This window comes from Ips typographus, unplaced genomic scaffold, assembly GCF_016097725.1.
Source record: "Ips typographus isolate SLU unplaced genomic scaffold, UJ_Ityp_2.0 IpsContig44, whole genome shotgun sequence".
Classification (NCBI taxonomy): domain Eukaryota; kingdom Metazoa; phylum Arthropoda; class Insecta; order Coleoptera; family Curculionidae; genus Ips; species Ips typographus.
In genome coordinates, this window is record NW_028098575.1 from 127,582 (window position 1) to 153,063 (window position 25,482).

At 35.0% G+C, this 25,482-nt stretch overlaps 1 protein-coding gene and 1 long non-coding RNA gene across 2 annotated transcripts; one reads left to right on the forward strand and one right to left on the reverse strand.

The window, feature by feature from the left end:
- Positions 1 to 2,001: 2,001 nt before the first annotated feature.
- Positions 2,002 to 9,160, forward strand: LOC145739785 (uncharacterized). Its single transcript, XR_014181212.1, has 2 exons — positions 2,002 to 3,664; positions 8,908 to 9,160. It is a non-coding gene; the product is annotated as an uncharacterized LOC145739785 (long non-coding RNA).
- A 14,335-nt stretch (positions 9,161 to 23,495) lies between these two features.
- Positions 23,496 to 24,299, reverse strand: LOC145739779 (uncharacterized). The gene is made up of 2 exons (XM_081995153.1): positions 23,992 to 24,299; positions 23,496 to 23,874 (listed from the first exon to the last, which is right to left on the reverse strand). The coding sequence occupies exon 2, from the start codon at positions 23,872 to 23,874 to the stop codon at positions 23,533 to 23,535; it is 342 nt and encodes a 113-aa protein (XP_081851279.1). The 5' UTR covers positions 23,992 to 24,299; the 3' UTR covers positions 23,496 to 23,532.
- Between the last annotated feature and the right edge of the window lie 1,183 nt (positions 24,300 to 25,482).

Genomic DNA, 25,482 nt, shown 5'->3' on the forward strand with positions numbered 1-25,482 from the left:
GATTTTGATCAAACCTAGAATAATTTTGCTTTTCACATATTAGTGATTTATTAGACATATTTCGATAGTAGAAATTATTTTTGTTTAACTTGGGCCTTTTGTAAAAATTTTTTCTACAATAATTGTTGGACGGAAATTCACAATTTTTAGAATTGTTATTTGACCAAATACGATTAGCACCATATTTGTTAAATTTGTTTTTAATTTTTTTTATATTTATTCCTTACGAAATGTAAAATATACTTTGTCGATTCATTTGACTAAATAATACACGCTCTTTAATTTAATATCACTTATTTTCAAGGCTAGTGGGTCTAAATCACTAAAATGTTTATTATTACAGCTTAGCAAATAATACATTCTGAAACACGACGGATTTAAATCGTTGTGATAAACTCGTGTGCTATTTTATTGGACCTACTGTTGTCCAAGAGAAGGGTTCTTTAGTTCCAGTGCGTATTGCTAGATTCAGTGAAACTCGAAGAACAACAATAACAACAACTTTAATAACTCCGCCATCACTAATCGCACACAGTAACTTAACAGTAACGCGTACCGACTATATGCGAGTTCCCGCGCTGCGCGATCAGTCTTCTTTTTGACTGCCGCTTACTGCGATCAATCCCTCCTTATCTGCTCAGTATGTGTTATCTTACATCAGGTTTTTTGGGGTCGATTGCCTCCTAAAACCTTCAACAACATAAACCATTATCCTTTTGCTTGAACGTACGAAAATCACGTACTCACTTCTTAGACGTGCTTTTGAAGTGATTCCGTGACTCGACCAATAACCCAGCGAATCGGCTTATATCCTTGCCTGGGTCACTACCTTACACCGTTTTCGAAATAATCCCTAAAAGTTTCAAGAACATGTCCTTGTTAATTTCATTTGCCAAAGTAAGTAAGTGATAATAATAAGTTTTAATGTCTTCATTGTCCCCATGTTAACGCGTGTTTAATCTAAATTTCAGTTTACGACATGGCTGGTCACCTGCAAATTCTTTTAGAAAATCTGTTTGAATTATTGCCAAAGTATTAAAAAACATTTTTTGGATCATTTACATATTTTTGCTACCAAACTTGTGCTGGTCCGTCCAAATAATTAATTATTAAAATATGAAATCTTTGAAGAATAAGTCCAGTCTTGCGGGCTTTTCATATTTATTTAAAAATGTAATGGGGCAATCACTTAATGGATTAAACGTATGTGGACACGTAAATTTAGGGATTTCCGGGGCTTTTTGTTCGGCAAGTGCTGTAGTAGTAGTAGTAAGTAAATAAAACACAACCATAGGCCATCTTTTTGTATTTCTTGCACAGTCTTAAGCTGCGCACAGTTTGTCTACTGTGTCGACTCCTCCTTTTGGGTTATTGCAGTTCATAATTATTTCTAGTTTTCCCGTACTTTGATCTATATTGCTATAATGGTGCAGGCTGGACACAAGTAAAACATTTTAATCTGCTAATTTGATTTGTAGGAGCGTTGCGTATTGTCGGAAACCAAACATACAAAATTTTACTGGGCGTTTTTTGTCAGGACGAGCAAATTCTTCTGGAAGTTCTCTTTTGTTTTTGCGAATTGTATCTATCAGCGTTAGTTTATTGGAATATAGTGAATCTAATAATTCCATTCTGGTAAACCAGTTAAAAATTCACATAGTCTTTGCACTAAGGCGGTTGCAGAATTACTTACCGACATGAACTACCAAATTAGAGGTAAACATTTTGAGTTTACTAAAGCAAATATCTTTGTTCTACATTTGTTTCGCTTGTGGGGAATATATTGCCTAAATGAGCATCGTCCTCTAAAAGCCTCTAATTTTTCATCCACCGTAACGTAGTGAAAGTGTGAGTACGTTTTTTTGCAGTTTGTGACAAAAGCATCAAATACATATCTAATAGGTTGTCTATTTCTTGCTGCCATTCCTGGTTTCAGCATTATCACTCTTAGATGTTGAAGAATGATCTAGAATCTGTTTACTGACATTACCAGACGAAAAAGTTCTACGGCCGTTCCTTGCGTACTATATAATTTTCTTACATGCAAGCGACTTGATTTTAGTACTCCAGCCATATATTGTGAGAGCAGCATCTATTTCTCGAGAATAATTTGTAGCTGTTTTTCTAATATCTTGGTTTTAAATGTCAACAATTCACCATTCGATAGCCCATAAAAAAAAATAAGTTGACATATATTATGTATTTTTTGTAAAAAATGATTCCTACGAAAGATACAGTCTCCCAAATTTCAGTTTAAAAAAGTTTTTTTGGTCATAACTGTCGGACCGTTGGAGCAATTTTGATCAAATTTGGAACAAGCACTATTGAAATTAATACTCATTATGTAATGTTAATGACGTTTATCAAAATTATTCAGATGCGTAGATACAGGGAAATGATTTTGATTTCCCGCCTTACTTTCTACTGTCACTGGACATTTTTCAAAAATGGCAGTAATTTTTAAATTTATGGTTCAATTTGGAAAATAAAGTATTTCGTGTAACATTCTAATTTGAAACTTCGTCTACGAGATAATTGAGTTATTACGTTTTAAAACCTAAAAAAAAAACTGATATCTGGGCTGGAAAAAATTGGATAATTTATTTTATAATCAATGAACTGTCAGTTGTTCGTCCTTCAAAAAATAAGCCGATATACATGTTGTCATTTTTTAAAAGAACTCTTACCAGGAAGATACAGCTTTTCAAAGTTCAGCTTCAAAAATTGTGTTTTTTGTCATAATTTTGAGACCGTAGAACCAATTTAGATTAACTTTGGTTCAAGTACTTATAAAGCTGATACTCATTACTGGACGAAAGTAACTTTGGTCTAAGCTGTCCGTGTAGATACAAGAGAATTCGTTCACTTATTTTGAGCTACATTAATTTTTATACATCTGGACTTCGTTCAAAGGGATGATAAATGATTATAATGAAGGGTTTTCCGTAGGGAAAACTAAAAACATTACAAAAAACCCTTCATTTTGATTCAAAAAGGAATTTTGAATCAAAATTTTACAGCAGATACATCATCTCTCCTTTCTAAATAACTGTAATTTTTGTGAAATATCCAGTCATCGTAGAAAATAGAGTGGGAAAATTAATCTCCCTGTATCTACCCCACTTAACAAGTTTGACAAAATGTCATTCAAATCACATAATGAGCATTCATTTCTCAAGTATTTGTTCAAATTTTGATAAAAATTGTTTCAACGGTCTGACAGTTACAGCAAAAACGCGATTTTTTAAACTAAATTTTTAGGAAGCGTTTTGCAGCAAAATGACATAGTGTATGTCAACTTATTTTTTGATGGTACTATCGGATAGTGGATTATTGACATTTAAAACTGGACCACCCTGTATATGTAAAATTTATTCTGGTATAGCTAATTAATGCTAATGTGGAAGGGTAGACAGACGGTTTCAGGTTTTATCTGAGGAATGTTGTTAATATAAACAAATTTTGGTTCCAACAAATAGACCTGCTATATAGGCCTGCTTATTTTCAAGTCTACTGACAGTATGGTCGAAATGTTTAAAATATAACCCAACATAAATTATTAAAAAAAAAATAAAAATTAATATGGCGTCATACTTAGCTGCCTGCATGGTCAAAATTTTGTTGTCACTTTTATGTGTTTTTGTGTGCTGCTTTTTGTCAATAGGTAAGTCGATTTATAAAAACCTTTTTATTGTTTTTTTATTGAAATGTAGAACCTTCTAGCTATTGTTCACCCGTAATCTTGTGTTGGAAAAGTATTTAATTCAAATAAAGTCCGAAACGTTCACATTAAAGAAAAAAAAAATTGACTTGAATGCTGTTTCATTAGTGAATTGGTCTGAAAAGTTGACCAAAAACCAAGAAAACATAACGAAATATTACATATAATTGGTCAAAGAAATTCAAAACTTAAAAAAATTATTTTTTTGCTCTTTTTAACTAATTAGTTCTTTATTATACTACTTATAGCCTGTTCACGACCTTGGATCTACTCTATGGTTTGAATTTTGAATTTTTGCCCCCTGTATATTCTTATTAACGATTTTTATTTGAGGTTATAAGAAAATATTTCTTTTAATTTCATTGCCGTGTTGCCAACTAATAATGAGATGTTTGATAATGTATTCTACTTAGAGTTAAACAAGATATATAAATTAATATACATTAAATAACTTGTTTTATTTTGTTAAATCGGTTATTTCAAGGACAGTAAGCATTGGTGTTTTAATGATAGACATCTATTACTTAATAATTAATCCGTTCTAGAATTGTTCTTAAAATTGTTGGTATTATACATCAGCCAAATAATGATAATCCTTTATTTAAATGTGACAACGTTCAGTGCCCCTTTGAATAATAAACCAAAAAATGTCTTTCTCGGAGTTTAATAAAAAAATGTTGTCGTTTCATTATACAGAGAATATTCCATGGATAGGGTAGATATCCAAAAAGATTATGCACTGTGTTTTATTTTTCTATGCTAAAAATTTATCATACTAAAGAAATATTGAGACCGATAATAAAACACAACGTAGTACAGCATGTACATATATTTTACAGGTTTATTTTCATATTATCTTCCTAACCGCTTTTTAGGAGTTCTATACAATACAACATACATTCTCAGGCTTATACAGGGTGTATCAGGCTTAAAATAACTCCTCTCACTCTTTCCTTATAGTTCTTACGGTTTTTGAGACATTAGCTCAAATTTGAACTATATGTATTTTATAATGCCATGCATCATTGGATAAGACAACATTTTGCTAAACTCTACAGGGTGTTTATTTTTTGGGGTTTGGGGTTCACAAACCTTTACTTTAGAAACTTTTTTTCCAACAGTTACAAGTTAGTTACAAATTTATCAGAAAAACCACCCCAAATTCTCTACCAATTTGCATTATAAAATTCAGATGTTTTTTTCTGAAAATAAAAATTAAAAAAAAATTGTTTGAAAACGGTTACAAATACGGAAGCAATAAATGATACAAAAAGGTTTCTAAACCGAATAAGAATTTTGAATTTTTAAGAAAAAAACATTATTGGCTCACTAGAAAAAAATTTGAGGGGCTACAACTACAAGAAAATGAAAACTTCAACATTGTATTTCTTTAACGAATTATTTAACAGCTTTAACCTGAACTAAAAAAGTGTGACTTCATACAATATAATATTTTTCAATATTTTATGTATACTTTGTATCCTGCATATTTTATATCATCAGTTGCAGCAGTTTGCAACAAAATATATTAACTTTTAATGTTCCCTGTATATTTATTATAAAATTTTTGGCCATACCTACTAATGATTTCAGTCCATTTTAAACTTGATATAATATTTTTATCAAATATAATTATAATTCTTTAGGGCAACAAGTCTGAAGGCAAGATTTTCACACTGTTAGAGCAACTTTTTAAGGACTATTTTCCTGAGTATTTGGATTTAAATTCCCACGTTTCGGTTTTAAGATATTATCATCAACTTATTTTTCCTATGAACGAAATTTTGTATTTCATCTAGTTCAAAACAGCACGTTTTTTGCTTTGAAAGTATACAGGGTGATTCACGGTGATGGTTTATTAGAAGTATCTAGGAAACGATTCAACATTTTTTGCTGAAATTTTGAGTGTAGCCTAGGCTGAGTTCAAACTTTCGTTCCAAAATATTTTGGACTTTGCGATGTGGCCAGATCAGTCGGAAAGAACACCAACTTTTGATTTTCAAATAGAACACCCTGTTTCTAATCTCATTTTTGAATTCCTCTTAAGAAGGCTAGTAATTAATGTTAATACTTTCCTATACCTATCTTGCAACGTTTCTTAGATATTTCATAAAAAAATGTTGATTTTTCAGCAAAACCGTAGTCTATACATTAATTAGATTTTCAAGTCCTGAAAGGTGTGCTGATATTACCTTTTGTCCTCAGACAATACTACATGGTTGAAAAGCCCAGAGAGAGAAAATGAAAAAAACACAACCTACAGGGTGGTCAAGATTTACCTTTTAGTCGGACAGATAGGAAAACTGCCAAAAGTTCATTTCTTTAAATGGATCCATCGGTGTTTTATGGTTTGTATTAAAAGAACATTAACTTTTGAACAAATCCATGTATACACTTACACCTTACTTCAACCGTTTCTGACTTATTAACAGTTTTCCTTAAAGGGCGCATACAATCGTAATCCATACTGCTCTGAATACGGACACCTGCTTGGGGTTAATGGCTAGTTGTCGTTTCTATAACCACAACATGTTCTGACAGATATTTGTCAAATTAAACCTGGTTTAAACTGAGCACAAGCGGGTGTCCATATTCAGATTAGTATGGATCACGATTTTATATGCACTTTAAGGAAAAACTCTTAATAAATCAGCAACGGTTATGTATAAGAGTATACATAGATTTGTTACAAACCATAATACATTAGTGTATTCATTTAAAAAACGAACTTCTGGTAGTTTTTCTGTCCGACAAAGGTAAATATTGACTACCCTGTAGGTGTTTTAATTTTTATTCTCTGGGCTTTTCAACCATGTGGTATTGTCTGACTAAAGACAAAAGGTCACATAAGCAAACCTTTCAGAAGTTGAGAATTTAATTAATGTTTAGACTACCGTTTTGCTGACAAATCCACCATCAATGTCTTGAAATCAAACTTTCCAGTGTAGCCAACGTTGTTACTTTGTGAAGTTTGATTTCAAGACATTGATGATCCAACTCGCGAAACCTAACATCAACCGTTCAACAGATGATCGTAAACCACAAAACATTAACATTAATTACTAGTCTTCATGCGAGGAATTCAAAAATGAGATTAGAAACAGTGTGTTCCATTTGAAAATCAAAAGTTGGTATTCTTTCCGAATGATCTGGCAACGCCGCAAAGTTCAAAATATTTTAGATAGAGAGTTTGGACCTAACCTAGGCTACACGCCAAATTTCAACAAAAAATATTGAGTCGGTCTCTAGATACTTTTAATATACCATCAGCGTGAATCACCCTGTATAACATGTTAAGTAAAACTTTGTTTTTATATTAAAAAAAAATAAATAAAAAGCAATTTTTAAGGTAGCATTGACATGCAAATAGTACTTAATAAATGTCGTTTTGATAATCGTTGGAAAAAATGTGTGTAAAAATCTGGCAAGCCTTAATTATTTCGAAAAATATTCTACAATTTGAAAAACATTGTATTTAAAAATTTACGCTTTTTAAACGTTTTAGCATTATGTGATTAATGAATTTACAGGGTAAGTCACAAGATGGCAATGAATTGATGTTAAGTTTTTTCTTATGGAATGACTATGTTTCAAAGACATTTTCTGATTCGGTCTCTCATTCTGATCACATTTCATGAAGCATGTTGTATGGTTAACTTGTACAGTTTGGCACCTATTAATCATAAAAGAAAACTACAATTTCAAGTAATGATCAATTTTTTATTTGATTAACTGCTAAAAATGTGCCTGAATTAAAATAAAAATTTTCAATGACGTTTTGTAACCTGTCGCGTGGATTGCATTCATCCATAATTATTATTTTTAATCATCTAAATTTGACGGTTTTGTGGTAAAAAATAAAGTATTTTTCACGTGGCTCCATAGAAAATATTTTAGAAGCGTCAAATCTGGTGATCGAGATGGTAATTCATTTCAAGCAACCGAACAATACAAAATACAAGTTAACCATACAAAATGTCAAATATGCACAGTAACATCTAGGAAATAAAACGCTATTTACAGAGTGTGGTATTTACTGTATTTTTTAATAACTCTTAAAGTAACAATCAATTAATTAATCACCGGATGAGAACAAAATTTAAACTGGAAATTTGTCATCCGATTCATCTGTAATAAATTGTAAAGCTTAAAGTCCTTACACCTTTTCAATACTTTAGTAACATATGCTTGTAGTTATACAGGACCAATTTCTTTAAAAAAAATGTATTTAACTTCTTAACTGTAGATAATGAAAATGTTTAGTTCTGTAGAAAAAAAATCATTTATGTCCAAATAGATTCTCATATTTACCACCGCGCTTGGTAATGAACTGTTGTTCACATCGATAAAATCCCGGTTTTTACCGCGGTAAAAATCTTAATTTTCAGATCAGTGTTGTATGGGAAATATAACCAGTTACATTGTTACCCACGACGTTTCCGATCACACACTAAATGTAAAATATTTAGTTACGCATAAGCAAAAAACATCGTTTCGAAAGTGACCTTGTTGAAAAACCTCGATTAAAAAAAAACTACTTAAAAGCTACTAGAATTTAGGGATTTTGCGGCGGCAAGCAATTCTGTGTTCACCAACTAGATAGCGGCAGGTTAGTTCTCTTTCTTTGCAACGCACTAGACTAGAACTTACACCGTGGTTAAACCAATCTACCTCAAACATTGTTATAAAAAGTAGAATTTATAACCAAGGTATGCAATGATTAGATGATTTCATGCGTTTGTCCAGCAGAATATAACTCTACATCATATTTTTATTATTTTTTTTTCTGTATTTGAACTTATTCAGTGTTTCCTTAAGCAAACGCGCTCGCCATTATACATGACAGGAGAGAATGGTCTCAGATAATCGGGTCAAGCAAGACTACTGCTTTTTACCCTAAAAGCGCTCAACACCAGCTCAAAAATTATTATATCTATATTAACATGGCTGAAATGCTTTAATTTGTTTAATACCAGAGTTGAAGTTTATTTAAAACTGATGATGTATGTGCGTGGCCATCGATCTTTTGGTTACCATATCTATTGCAAACACAGGCCAAAAAAAGTTTTGTAAGACTTTATCAAATTTTAGATATTGAGACACTTTAATAAATATACATATTCTGTTCTTTCACAAATTACATTTACGTTGGTTGAGAATTGATAGTAAACTAGTTTTTATTTCAGGCACAAGTTTCTGTGTAAACAATTTCCAAATGTGGATCATGAAGCATAACAGTCAACCAAATGTCACCAACATCAACAATCCTGCAAGTAGTTCTGTCGGCAACCCGAATTAGCAATTGTGATCTATACCAAGTATAGGTACTATTGCCTTGAAAAAAGTTCAAGGCATCTGGTAAAAAATAAATAAATATATGGAATTTCATAGCCTGGAATTCTTAGTTATTTTAACAATAAACTAAAGATGGTCGGCTGAGTTGTGTGTAGTTTTATTTTCTATTTTGCTTTTCTATTACAGTTCTTGTACTGTATTGCCATATGCAGCATTTATTATGTGGGTTATTTATTCTTTTGTCAGCACCACAGTATTTGACCGAAGAGTTCGTATTTAATGTCAGTAATGTATATTAGGGAAAGTGTCATTCCTTTTAATGTCAATCTACGCATGGCGAACTGAGTAACTGTGCAGAAGTTGGCATTGGGAGTGAACAAAGACCAGCAATTAGCCATTCATATCTATCAAACATACTTACCGAATTTATTTATTCCTTACCAACCTCCACCTGTTCGGTATTCTTATTTTGTCCGGTTGTAGTGGCGCTTAAACTTAGAAGAAACTATGCAAAAACAATATTTTTCAAACTTAAAAACTTCCTATTAGATTGCAGTCTGCCGCTAGCACTTAGACTACGGGTAGTAAAGTGTTACATATGGCCCATCTTACTATATGGCACAGAAACGTGGTTTCTCAAAGCTGGAACCCAGAACCGCACCGAAGCGTTTGAAATATGGACCCACCGGAGACCTTTGCGCGTGCGGTGGACCGCAAATGCCACGAATGAAAAAATTTTAAGAACTGCAGACTACGAACTAGAAATACTTAACATGGTCAAAGAAAGAAAAGTTTCCTACCTCGGCCTTATCCTTAGAGGAGGCCAATATCACATTCCTACACTAATTCTTCAAGGAAAAATATAGAGGCATCGAGGTCCACGAAGAAAGCAAAACTCCTGGCTAAGAAACATACGAACATCAGCGACGCAGTAACCATATTTCGAAGAGCCGAGAACGGCACTCGGCACATTGTATGAAGAGTACAGACAATCAGGGCGCAAGAAGAATAAGAATTTGCGCAATTTGGTACGCGTATGTGACATAATGCGACAACCACGATACCAGATGGAGGACATACAAAATAGTTCAAATCACTTTTTTTACATTCCACGTCATCCTCCTGATCGGGGCCACTTTTAATTGGGGTTTGTAGCACCAGTGCACCAAGCAGGGTTTTTTTCTTCTGTTGAAGTAATCTAATCAAGCCTTGAGGATGTTACGTCGAATAGGAGCAATTTTAAAATTTGGCAGTAGGTTGTCTATATAGCAACTTTGAATTTTTAAATGTAAAAATTTTAAAAACCAAGAAGACACCTTATTGGGTTACCCAGATATTTAATAATAAGTAGAAAGAATAGAGTCAATATAAAAAAACTCGAGATATTTATTATTTTTTGACCAAAATAAAGTTGGCACTTTGATATTGCTAAGTGATTATAATGAATCAGATCCAACATTTAACTTCTGAGTGAGTTAGGAACAATAACCTTTTTACCTTTAAATCAAACAAACATTATTTATACTAACAATTTCGTCCCTATATGGACAATACTGCTGAAGATCATCGCTTAATAAATGTTTATTTTCTGGCCATTCCTTTTCACTACTTTCGACAGATTAAGTAATGTTTTATCTTTAAGGGTTGTTTCTTGAAATTTTTCTTTCAATATCTTTAGAAACTGTATTGTCCATTTCATTTCTTTCGTTCAAATAGTTTCGAGACAAATAGTCTGCATGTATTAATTCTGACCCTTTTTTATAGACAATTTCAATATCATAAACCTGAAATTTAACTAACATTTGTTGTGATCTTAATGGACAATTAACTAAGAGTTTATTGTAAATTGATGTGAAGGGTTTATGATCACTCTCGACTATGATACGTTTTCCAAAGATATATTGGTGAAATCTGGTACACCCAAAAACAACAGCCGCCAATTCTTTTTCTATTTGGGTATACCCTTTCTCAGTTTCAGAAAGTGCTCTTGAACTGTAAATTGTCCCGTCGGAGACCTGCTCCCAGGCCATTTTGTGATGCATCATCAGATATTACTATGGGTCTTTTAGGATTAAAATATTTTAGTACTGGAGTAGTGGTTAACAGTATTTTAATATTATTAAAAGTATGATTTGAATCCTAATAGTATTCACAGTCCTTAATGAACTGCCTTAGTACTGTCTTTAAAATTTTGTCATGAGACTCTTGGTCTTTTCCAAAAACCAGTAAATCATCAATGTAACCAATATTACTAGGTATATTTTCAAGGATTTGTTTAAAATTTATTTAAAAAATTTCAATTATAAAACTTATATATTTAACGCAATCTGGATCTACTGTTACATGATAGAAGGCATCTTTAAGATCGAGTCGTGTAAAATACTTTTTATCTCTAAGTTTCTCAATCTGATCATCTATAAGAGGCATTGGAAAAATATCACGCGAAATTAGTTTATTAAGGTCTCTAAAATTGACACACAATCTGACCTTACCTGAATTTTTCTTCACAAGTACAATAAGAGAGCTATATTGTGATGAACTTTTACGAATCATGTCTCTATTTAAAAGATCTTTTAGTATTTTGTCAAGTTTGTCACTGTATGATAACCTTCGAGGTAAGAAATAAAAGGAACATGGTTTGGATTAACAAGAATTATCATAGATAAATCAACAACTGGCTTGTTAGGCCGCTCTGCCTTGATATAATTTGGTACCAAACTTTGTTCGATTTAATTTTTAATATCAAATGAAACTTTATCATTAATGTCTAAATTCAAACTAACTTTTGTGTCTTCATACTCATCACAGGCAATCTTTAAAATTTCATTTACTAAAATTTACATAATTTGACTGTTGCAACTTTACTTCTGCCTGATCAATTGTAAGTTTAACCGCTGGATTACATAATACATCCCTTCTCAACAAACAGAAAGCAGTCATTGACAGCAGGAATAATACAAAAAAGTCACAGGTAATTTAATATCATTAAGCTCAATTTCAGTATCAAAGATTCCAAGAAGCTTCAGTTCACTATTATTCATTCCGTAAAACTTTGAATAGAAGGGCTTAATAACCTCAGGAGGTACACAATCAACCCGTAACAATGAAACTGGGCTTCCTAAATCTAAAAAGCCTTGAAACATGGAATAATTAATACTCATTTGTAAGTTTGAACTTCAGTCTAAGTGTCGCTCCTCTAGCTGGTATCGATACCGTCTTGTCTATCTGGTGTGTGGTGGAATCAGCAGGTGCTCTAGAAGGCGCTTCCTCACGTCTCTTCACTGGACAGTTTTGGTCTTGATTAAGGTTGGACCAACATTCAATACAAGATCCTGGCGCACGATTTGGCCTACGACATTCAGAGGCTTTGTGACCAGCTTGGCCGTTTGTCACACTAGGTTTTGGAGCATGATGTTGACTGGAACAAGTAGGTCTAGAGCTAGTGGAGGAGGAAGAACTTTCTCTATCCTTAAGAGTAACTGACTTTAGAGTTACCAACAACTCATTTAATGTGGCAAAACCTTTCATTCGTGCTTGGCACTGAAGATTAGCATCATTAAAACCATCCACAACATAATCATTACATTACATTACATCAACATTAAATAAAATATTTAATAATAATTAGAAAGAATAATGTGAATATAAAAAAAACTTGAGATAACATCAATGAAATTCAGGTAATTCAAAGTATCAACTGAGAAGGGTTGAGGTGCTTTTCTTAACTTTAATATTGCTCTCCCAATTGAATCGTTAACTTTCAGGATCCTTGTAAATTAGTCTTGTACATATTATAAACCTTTTCATAAAGTCTTGCAGATATTGGGCTTGATCTTGGGGAGGCAGTTTGGGAATGATTGGATTTACCCCTGTTACCGCGTCTGGAATCAATGAATAAAAGTCTGAAACCTTGTGTCTTGGAGGATTCTCTACATCGCTCTTTGGGGGTCGGGGCTATTGTGGTAAGGGGAGATCCTCTCCTCTTTGAAATAGGGTGCCCAACGGATATCTTTAGATATGTTTAGATAAACTTCAAAGATAGGACAAGTGCCTAGAAAGCTTAGCAGTATCTCTCCACCGGGTTTGAGTAAGGTAAACAGGTTCTGAAAAGCTTGCCTGTTGTAACACAGTTAAAGAATTAAAATATTGTATAAATTTATTAGAGGAGCCAACTTACCATTGATCTGGGATCCAGTGAAAACAATAAAAAGAGAAAATTCGATAAAAATTTACATTTTTTTTTTATTTTTTCATGCTCATTCACCCAACTAGTAACATTTCAAAAGGTGTTGTCAACCTTTAATTGTTTAATTACCCTCCCGCTATAATACTTAGCATTTCTTATGCGGGTGGTACCGTAGCTGACAGTCTTTATACCAGTCATTACTGACATACCTGACTCTTTTTCGCATGGTTCTTAACCGAATCACCAGGTGCAATCGCAGTTATTCTAGCAATTTCAAAGAAAAAATTTTGTAAAAAATGCCTTTAGCCGTCGACTTATTGGGCCGCACCCCAGCACGGAACAGTAAGGCGGCGGAAGGTGAGTCAACAATAGTTCATCATGTTCCTAACTGCACTGAATTGGGTCATCTGCATGGATCATATAAGTATAAATAATCCAAACAAAAAATATAAATAACCCAAAAATATTCTAAAAAAATTGTTTGGTTTTTGAGTTAAGCGTAAAAAAAACGATTTTTGTCTATTTTAATACTCCTATTTAATTTTGTTATTTGTGATTGTAACTAAATATAACTTCTACAAGTTAGTTAGTAGTAGTATTTTTTTAATAGAAGGTATAACCTTTTCTTACGCCGATAAATTGACAAATGGTTTAACTTTAAAATGAGCTGTCACAAATTGCCTTTTATTTTTAGAAAATTCTTTATTTTTACGCAAACAGATTTGTGGCCAAGATTATCGAAATTCAATTGTTTTGTTACTATTCACGTCAAATACACACATATATTAATTAGTAAGTTTAATCAATGTTTTAGGCTTTTGAAATGACATTTTAAAGTTTGATTTGTCGTCGTTGTGACTCGTTTAAAAAATATATTTAATAACTCAAAAAGCGTCTATAAAAAGTGTCAGTTTAAAGGTTGCAATTATTTGGCAAACATTTTGAGACATTCTTTGAGCTAGAAAATTTCTCACCCACAAATCATAAAACTTGATCTTTTAGCACTTGCCAAATAACGAATATCTTAGAAACTGTGAAGTTTAGACATACTAAACCTTAATACCATTATCTTTTATTTTCAACGTTGATTCTGAAAATAACTAACATATTTTATAAATAAAGGGTTTGATCACAATCTTCCATGTCCAATAATGTGAATCCCGAATAATGTGAGGCTTTGATATAGAAGTTGCTTTAAGATACATGCGTCATATTATTTCAGGGCTTAATAAGATATGAAAATATGAATAATATGGTCCAAAGTTGTTTCATTACGGCCATATAGTATGAATAAAATATTCCAATATTTTTATAGCTGAGAAAAAAAAATGGATCAACCATATTTTAAATCACAAGAAAGCAGTGCCGGAGCGTGATTTTTTTTTTTCATAAAAATTTTACCGAATAGTTCCAGGTACCTACAGTATTATGACTTAACGCTGTAGCAAAAAGTAACATACAAGTAATGCGATCTCCTTGTTTCCATTGGAGTTTTTTATGTAGAGGCTATATTATAGCAAAGCGAATATTCAGGAATTTGTTATGGGTTTTTTTAGTTTGGTTGGACTTATCTTAAACTAGTTTTACCTCCGATAAAAGTGATGCGCATTTCGACAGTGTTTGTTCGTATGGCTGTTTAGAATTTGTGGTATGTGTATGTGATTGGGTGTGTTGTTATTTTGGTCGATATTATTCATATACATGACAAAGCGACAGGTTCATCGTCTTTAACGTTATTAATATTATGAAGAACCAAGCTGCTCAGATTGGGATAACAGTTTTCAATTATTACTAAAGAATCAAATAAATTGACTTAAAGTTCTCCAAATGAATGTGCTCGAGTCTTTGACCAATTATTTTTAGAGGTTGTTTGAAGCTTTGTGAAAACCGAGACATTATACGAAGCAGGGACCCGGACCGAAATAAATTAGCGGTTCCGTTTTGGTTTCGGTCCAAAGCAAAATTATGAAAACAACAGTGTAAGTCCCTAAAGAAGAAATTGAATCGTAACACCATCTAAGTTGTTGAGCTTTTATTATGTTGCACAGATTTGGTTCGTCGTATGGCTCTCTTAGTTCTACAGTCGTTCTACTTCTGTACTGCTAAGTCTGTGAGTATTTTGTCTGGCCGTAAAATGCAAAAAAAACGCCTATATGAAAAAACAAAGCTGATGATAGGGGGGGATTCCAAATTTGAGTACGCCATCTTGTAGAGGAGAAAAAGTGGCAGTTATTGTCATTTGTCTCTTCAAATAAGTCCAGGAAAAATTGAAAACGTTTTTTCAAAATTTCGCTTTTGTTTGATTATGTGGACTGTATGTGGATTGATTTTTAATTTAGAAATACGGCTAATTAATTATAATGCAAAAGAGAAAAAAATTATGTTAAGACAAACGCGAAACCATACAGATTCGAATGGCTAAAGACTAAAGGCGCTTACCTGCTTTTCTTGCTGTTTTTCTTGGGGGGGCAGCTCCCGGTTTTTCTCAGGATTGTTGGAAAATCACTTATAAAAATGCAGTTTTTCGAATTTTGAAGGTTTAATTCGACAGCGATACAAAATGCAAAACGCTCGACACGCGTCCGAGATTGGAAGAGACAGATGCTTCTTAAAGCGTGCTCCTTTGCTGACACCCGACATGCGCCCCTTGGCAAGGGCCAAAATCTGAAACTGTATGGTTCTTACGAACATTACGGTATACTAAAAGTTGTTTAAACATTTTCCGCCCACGAAAACGAATGTTTTAAAATATGCAATTAAGAAGAAAAAACAAAAGTTAAAATAAATAATTGATGTATCCAATGAAGCATTTAAGTAGGTTAATTAATATACTATTCCCTTTTTATCGCGACATACACAAACAAAAAAATATATATACATTTAAGTAATTAAGCAGGAAGAAGACACAGTTTGCTGATAGGACGTTTATTCAAGCCTTGCTGGGTGCGGACGGTAGCTACTCTAACATAGCCATCAGCACCTGGGTGAGTTTCTTCGATTCGGCCCAGTAACCAGTGCAAGGGTGGTTTGGTTTTGTCCTTAATCAGCACTAGAGTATTGGGCTCAACAGTAACCAAAGGGTTAGTCCATTTAGATCGTTGCTGCAACGTATGCAAATATTCGGTTTTCCAACGCTTCGAAAAATCTTGATGAAGACGTTGCACTAATTGCCATCTGGACAAACAGTTTATCTTAAGGTGCGAAAGATCCGGACCTGGACAGGAGCTCAAGGGTTCTAAGGTAAGGAAGTGACCAAGTGTAAGTGGGGATAGATCGTTCGGATCAGAACTTTGAGGCGACAGTGGTCTTGAATTTAACACAGCTTCTATCTGAGTCAACAAGGTAGAGAGCTCTTCGTAAGTTATTACTTGGTCCCCTATCACTCTATACAAGTGTGTTTTTACGGAACGAACACCCGCTTCACTTAACCCATTCATGTGTGGGGCACCAGGAGGATTAAAATGCCACTTAATTTTCAGACTTTCAGCTGCAAGTTTTGAAAGTTCGTGCAACTAACTGATTACAAGCTCCAAGGAAATTAGTGCCACAAGCGCTCCAGATTTCCTGACACACTTCGAGCGACAAAGCGTCTCAAGGCAGCGATAAAAGCACTCGAAGTCATATCCGAGACTAGCTCAATGTGGATTGCTTTCGTGGCTCCACAAACAAAAATACAAACATAAGCCTTACTAGATTTCACACCTCGATATCTTCCCATCGTTACCCGCAGCGAACCGGCATAACCTAAGGTTACGTGAGAGAAACATTTTAGTTGTGAAATGCGAAAAAAATGTTTTAGACTTTAAGCGATAACATCGAAGGCATCTATGCAATACTCTTTGTATAGCTCTACGAGAAGAAAGTATCCAAAATTGCTGTCTAATTAGATATTCAACAGCATTTAATCCAGGGTGTAATATGGACGAATGATATTGTCACGAATGGAAAATCCATTGATTGAAAAGATGGACTGATTAACTTAAAAAACATCGAGGATTGCGAAATGTTAAGCGCACGAGGCAAGGTCGCATCACGTTGCACCGAGTGTGTCATCCTCCGAGTGCACCATATCGGTGATGAATGAAACCACCTGCTATGCAGAAATGTGAAAAACAAGCGACAATAACAAACTGCGTCAGCCGATCAATCGGGTATAAAATACGCCGATTTTAGCAGTGTAGGATAAGTGTGAACCGATCAACGGTAGTGTGACCAGCTGACCCGAGAAGTCGTAATGTCGACTCTCCTCGGGAAAAGATTAAGTTAATTAGTCAGTTCTCCAAAATTGTTTAAACGCAAAGTGACCAAGCCATTGCCCGGAAAAGCTAAGCCCTTAGCTATGATTATGTAAGTACAATTGTTAATTGTCAACCTTTTTGTATATTTTACAACCGTATTGTGCATCCATTTGTGTATTCCGTATTTAATAGATCTAAGTGTTATACAAGGAAAACTCAGTGTTTAATTCCATCCCTAAAACTGAGATCCCGGCGCGACGTTTATCGTCGTGAGTCAGTTTAATTGGTGAACCCAGTAGGGCTCATAAATTAAACGTGACATTTGGTGGAGGCGCCGGTCTGTTTTGGGATGGATAAAAAACAATAGTTGAGTTTTTTATTTATTTTTCTTTTCGGGGTATGATAAAGAGTCAGGAAAGTAATGTGTGGGCTATAAAAGAAATTTTAAGTATTATTTTCTTTTGGCTAGGGATAGTAACGTTGATTTATTTGGTGATTTTTTGGGGATTACCTGTGCTATTTAAGCGCTCATTTGATACTATTTTGGTTTAATATGGGTGGTACATCTTCAAAAGAGGAGGAAATTATTATTTCCCAAGCGGGAAACAGTGGAGGTGTATCAAATAGTTCAGGGAAAGATAATTCATGGTCGGCAAAGGAAATTTTAATTATTATTTTTCTGTGCATGGGGGTATTAATGCTTGCGTATTTTACCGTCAAAAAGATTATTAGTCTGATGAACAAGCAAATTCGCAAAGAAATTGCTAGGAATAATCAACTTGCTTAAAAAAAAAAATTTTAATTTAATCTTTTGAAAAATAATTTGAAAAAAAAAATAAATATAGCACATAAATGAATTTAAAAATTGTCCATGAGTGAGTCGAGTGACAAAGATCGAGTAAAAACTCGCAGTAGGGCTCAAAGTTTGTCGGAAAAAGAAAAATTCGTTTTACGTGAAGCTATCGCTAGGGGTCGAAACCCAGAGAAGGTGATAAAAGAGTTAAAAGATTTTAAACCCGAGCATCACAGTTCGACTGTGAGTTTCCCTGCTCCGACACAAACAGCCACTTCTTCACACAAACAGAAGCTTGACAAACCCAGTTCAGTTTGTTTGACAAGCAGTGAGGACGAAGAAAAAACTCTTGACAATACTGTCGTGGGCATTCAAGCTCAAACTTCCCAAGCCTCGGCTTCGACTTCTAAGCCCCAATCTACGGAAGTTTATTTCAAACCAAGAGCTTCGTTAAGTAGAACTCCGCCAAAACCACGTGAAACAGAGGATCCTTGGCAGGAAAGTCCCTTAGAAGTGGTAGAGCCACCAAAATCCCGCCCCTCAGAATTATTACAAAGTTCTAATAATTCTTGCCCACCCCCTGTGATCCGGGAAAGAAACCGTGCCATACGCCCTAACGATATTTTAATAATGGCTAACATGACATTACAGGCAGCTTTGGCTGAGCCAAAAACTCCGGCCACCCCAAAGTTTACATGCCCATCTACATTTAACCCTTCTATTGACTCTCCCAGTATTTTTATAAATAAATACGAAAAGGCAGCAATTGTGAATAGTTGGTCAGAAAATCATAAAATATCTTATTTGGCTAATTTTTTGGAAGGTCCAGCCCATACGTGGTTTAGTAATTATATTAGTGAGCCAGAGAATCAGATGAAAACATGGCTAAATATTAAATCAGATTTTTTGAAAGAGTTTTCAGGAGAACAGCCACTCCGAAAGTTAAAATTTAGATTAAACACCCGCAAACAGCAGGACGTCGAGGACATTAAAAAATACTATTATGATCTATTGACAATTGCAAATGAGATTGACCCAGAAATGACTTTTGACGCATTTAGGGATCATTTTGAAAATGGTTTACATCCATCTTACTATGAGATGTATTATCTGCTTAGTTCTAGCAATAGAAATTTTGACGATTTAAAGCAATTGGTCATTAAAATAAGCGATATAAAAGAGAGGACATTAGTGAATCAAATGACACAAAGTACAGCTTTATTGTCAGTATCTGCGGCAGTAAACAGTAACAATGGTAATAACCCAACAAACCGACAAAGGACCTGGAATGACACCAGGCCACGGACATTTTTTAATAGGAATTTTTCGACTACGGTTCAAAATCAAGCACGAAATACCTATGTTCCAAGGGTGAATAATTTTAGACCGAATCAAAATGGTCCGAGGGACAACTCATTCAATAGGGGGCGACAATTTGTAGGAAACAATTCGCAACAACCCCGGAACCAGGATACTTTTAACGGGAACAGAAATCAGAACTGGAGAAATAATAATAACAATAATTATTTGCCTCGAACGAGAACGCACGACGGCCGGGTTATTTGCATTGATTGCCGTAGGCCCGGTCATGTGTCTTGTAACTTCAATAATAGGCCTTTCCAAAGGAATGCACCTCAAGGCCGAAGAAACCCAAACGACAGAGGACAGTTTCAAAACTAAGAAGCCCGACCGAAAATGTCCAATTGTCATCTACGGGCACCAGTAGACAAACATTAATAGTACATATCACAGTTAACGGTAAAGATAACGTCCCTGTTTTACTTGATACAGGAGCTTGTAAAAATGTAGTCGACATAGATTATATCAGTAACATGAGACGATTACAAGACAATATACAACTGATAACCGCAGGAGGTTATCCGGTTCAACCTCTCGGCAATTCAGAGGTAATTATAAAAGTTAATGGCACAATTATTTCCGTTGAGGCACTAGTGGTACAAAATTTATCAAAAGCCTTAATTTTGGGACATAACTTTTTGGCTAGTAAAAAATCATTGATTGACTATAATACCAATACTGTGACATTATACCATGAACTTGACCCATTGATTTTACATTTTGGCAACAATGTCAACAACAACATAGGGAAAATAGAACAAATGGAAGATATTAATAAGGTATTTGCGAACGTCGAGATTGAGCCAACCGCGCGAAGTTTGAAGGTTGCACTTGAAACCGACTACAGGGTCGAGGTTGGTCGTGAGATAACGGTACGACTGAACTGTGCCTTATCTCCGCACGAGTTCACGAGGTACTGCTTTATCGAGAACGATAAATACCTACGACAAAAAGGGTTGATTTGTTCAAATATTTTTGTAAGAAATGGCAAATGGTACATCAAAATTAATAATATGAGGTTTAAAGAAGTGTTCATATTGAAAAATACCACAATCGGTTATTTACAGGAAAATATAGAAATGGATATAACAAAAATTCCAGTTCATTTTATTGATGAAACTGAGGATGATAAAGAGATGATTACCATGAATGACCATAACCTAAGCAATGTAACAAACCCGGAATTGTGTAACAAGTTGCGGACATTACTGTCAAAATATAGTGACGTTTTTTCAAAAACACCAAAATATATGGGAAAAACCGATGTCATTGAACATGAAATCGATGTCGGGAATGCTAAACCAATAAAACAGAAACCTTACAGAGTGGCACAAAAAGAAAGAGAGATAATAGATGAGCAGATAAGAGAAATGGAACAATACGACATAATAAGGCAAAGTAACTCGCCCTGGGCAAGTCCCGTCGTATTAGTAAAGAAAAAGTCAGGAGAGACACGATTTTGCGTGGATTATCGCAAGTTAAACAATGTGACGGTAAAAAATTCATGGTCAGGATCTAATATTGAGGATATTTTGACGTACTTAGGAAACGCCAAATATTTCTCATCGTTAGACATGTATTCAGGTTATTGGCAAGTCAAAGTAAAAGAAGAAAGTAAGCCACTTACTGCCTTTACAGCGCCAGGTCACGGATTATGGGAATTTAACGTAATGCCTTTTGGATTGTGCAATGCCCCGGCAACATTTCAACAGTTGGGAGATGTAGTGTTTAGAGATTTGAAATGGAAAGAAGTTTTAATTTACATGGATGACATTATAATTTTTTCTAAAACGATAGATGAACATTTAGAAAAATTACGTAAAGTTTTCAATAGACTCCGAAGTGCAGGCTTAACACTAAAACCTAAAAAATGTGAATATTTAAAGGAAAAAATTAATATTCTTGGTTATACAATTTCAAAAGACGGAATTTTTCCTGATAAATCGAAATTAGTTTCAATTGAAAATTTTCCAAAACCAAAGAATGTAAAAGGTGTACAAAGTTTTTTGGGACTTTGTAACTACTACCGGAAGTTTATAGAAAATTTTGCGAAAATTGCACGTCCTTTACATGATTTAACAAAGAAGCAAAATAAATTTGATTGGCAGGACATACATGACAAAGCATTTGAAACACTAAAACAAAAATTGATTAGTGAACCAGTTTTGGCACATTTTCAACCAAATAAAGGATGTGAATTGAGGGTAGATGCATGTAAAGATGGAATCGGAGCAATATTATTGCAGGAGGATCATGAAAATGCGTTACACCCAATAGCATATGCAAGTAGAAGCCTTAGTAAAGCTGAGAAAAATTATTCTATAACAGAACTTGAAGGGTTAGCAGCTATATGGGCGCTATCGTATTTCAGACATTTTATTTATGGAAAACCTATAAAAATAGTGACTGATCATCATGCGCTATGTTGGTTAAAAACCTTGAAAGAGACTACTGGACGTTTAGCGCGTTGGGCGTTAAAGTTATCTGAATTTGACTACACAGTACATCATAAATCAGGAATTGCTCACAGGGATGCAGACTGCGTAAGCAGATATCCTGTTTTGCCAGCAAATACGAAAGTACAAGAGATTGACGAAATACCAACCTTTTTATTGGATATGCGTAACATTGCAGAATTGCAAGCAAAAGATAAAAACATTTTGGAAATAATTCAGGCTATAAAACATCCTGAAGAAGCTACAATTGGTATACGCAAGCAAGCGAAAAATTTTAGGCTTGAATCAGAAGTTTTGTACCGTATAAACCCGCATGAAGTGGGCCGGACTAAACTTTTAGTGATACCGCAACAATTAATAGGGGAAATTTTGTACTCCCACCACTCAGAACCGCTGAGTGGCCATTTGGGATTGTCAAAAACCCTAGCGAAGATAAAACAAAGATACTATTGGCAAGGGTTGCAAAAGGACGTGGAACGTTTTGTAAAAGGATGCCCGGATTGTCAGGCCAGGAAAGGCCAACAAAATCAAAAGCCTATTGGTCTGTTACATCCTATTCCAGTTGGCACCCCATTTGAAAAAGTTGGGATAGATTTGTTAGGCCCGTTTCGCAGAAGTAGCAGCGGAAAAACCATGATAGTGGTAGCGACAGATTACGCCACAAGGTGGGCGGAGACTGACGCATTACCGAGCGGCAAAGCCGGACCTGTAGCGAAATTTATACTAGAGAGAATTATTACAAAACACGGTGCACCCAAGGAATTGTTAAGCGATAGAGGGAAAGTTTTTCAATCAGAATTGGTTACGGAATTGCTAAAAAAGATGGGGACAACAAGTCAGTTTACTACTGCATATCATCCCGCAACTAATGGCTTAACAGAAAGATTTAATAAAACTTTAGCCAATATGTTATCTATGTATACTAATACTGATCAATCAAATTGGGATGAATATCTTCCACATGTGACTTTTGCGTACAATTCTGCAAAACAAGATAGTACTAAATTCTCACCATTCATGCTGGTGTACGGTCGTGAACCTATTTTACCAACAGAAGCAAACTTGTTGCCACCCTTGGAAAGTAGTAATAGCGACCAAATTAGAGACATTGGTTTAGCAGTCAGAAATTTGGCAGTTGAAAATATAAAACGGCGTCAAGACATAGATAAATTACGTTATGATTGTAAACACCGCCATGTTGAATTTGAAGTAGGGGACCAAGTGAAAGTTTTCACCCCTATTAGGAAAGTAGGAAAAAGTGAAAAATTACTGCTTAGATGGTTTGGTCCTTATTACATAAATCGGAAAATGTCTGATGTGGACTATGAGATACGAAAGGGCATTTCGCCAAAATCTAAAACTGAAGTGGTCCATGTAAGCAGAATTTTACATTACCATGACCCATGGACACCAGAAGGAATACCGCAACAAAAATAATACAAGCATTTCGATTAATAATTTATTTTGGTTTTATTTTTTTTTTTTTAAAAGAAATAAAAGTTTATAGTCTTGGCGTGGCTGCCAATGGCTTCGACAGCCAAACGCGGCGCCACCGCTGTTGAGGCGTCGTTGACGCCTCCCTCCTGGTCTTCTGGGGATGCAGGAACCTCAGGAGGAGCCTCCACCTCCCCTGCCACTGGAGGGGGAGCCTCCGCCTCGCTGGCCGTAGAGGGACCAGCTTCCACTTCAGTAGAGGACCCCAGCTTGAGGCTGGCCGCACCCACGGTGCGTTTGGCCCGCTGGGCAGCCAGGAGGGCGGCCATCAGGCCGGCACCGCGGCCCCGGCCCCGGACCTTTTCAGGGGGGACGTCACTTCCAGGTTCCATCTGAAAGGGAAGATATTGTTAACATTGGATAGCGAAACAAAAAGAATTTTTCTTTGGAAGGAAAAATATATCGAGATGATGAATAAAAAAAAGAGGAAAGAAACCACTTATACTTACTTTCAAAAAACACGACACTACAAAAAGTCACACTGTAAAGTTCCGTGGTGGTCAGAGGACGAACTGTGGAGAATGTGATAAGAAAACCGTATAAATACAATTCAGATCCCTCTCCACCGAAAAGACAGGATGCTGAAATTAGCAAAATACTTCCAGACGATGAACTTGTCAAATGTTAAGGTTATCAGAGAAATGTTTTCCCAACAGCCAAATGGTGCACCATGCTTAAACCCATGGGATTCGCTGATTTGGCCAGTTCGGAATAATATCTTAATGAGACCAGACATTGTTCAGTGCAGACCGATTAATGCATAAAATGCAAAAATGCGATTAAGCATAATGTTGAAACAAAGTAACAATTATAATGTACGGCTCCACATATTGAGCTATGTACCTATTTTTACAGGGCCCAAGGATTTTATTCTGTTATCTGCGTCTGAATTTTTATTGCGCAAATTCTTAAAATTCAAGAACAGATATCACTTTAATTTTCCCTATGAGATAAAAAATGGTTACATGTAATATTGTTATTGTAATGTAGGTACCTACAAACGAATAAAGATAAGTAATGATGTTGTCGGTGTAATAATCACCTTGACCATATAGTTGTTTATGCATTTGGTAAAGAAAGCAACTAATTCGCGAGCGATAAGACAAATTTGATTCATCGCTACGCGCAGTTATGAATAATGACTAATTACTGGATTAGTTTAAATAAACCCGAATGGGACAACAATTTACAGTGTCATTTTAGAAATCGGTCGTGAAGTAACACTTAGGTAAAGTCAACCTATAAGTTTCGCGGAAGTGCCAAAAATGGAATGGATCGTGAATTTCTTGTTTTACATTAGGTGTGTTACCGAAATAAACACCAAACTGTATTTATACAAGTTGGCACTGTACCACTTGTGGGAACTGCAAGGAGAATTTGATCAAGTGGTACCAATACAATTATTGGGGATTACAAAATCTCTACTTGGCCTGTGGACTCAGATCATTCACACGGAGTATACCATACTGCTACTTAGCGAGAAAATACGTCAAGGGGGCACTCCGTTTTCGACATGTGATTGTGCAATTTGCATATCACCCCAACAACCTCAATATCGACCTGAGGATTTTTGGCGAGCATGGGAAAATGTATTTTTGCAAGGATGTCCTTGTGCTACATGTGTGTACGGGAGAACTCAATTTTTGAGTCAACCAGGTCATCCGCCATATCCACATGCTTTTGTAACGCCTGATATGACATATCAGTTTCGGGTACCAGTAGTGCCCCAAACGCAGGAAAGGGATGAAATATCAGAAGTCAATTCTGCTGGCACATCTTTTGGAGGTGCATTTGGATCTCCTGAATCGCACGCAAGTCAGGTCGACCGCAATCCGGCACTAGGCCCGAATCCGGAAAACCTGGCGCAGGTGCCAGAAGGGGGGTCCATTAATCAGCAACAGACTGAAGAAGTTTTTAGACACGCGGTAACACAGCCGTTT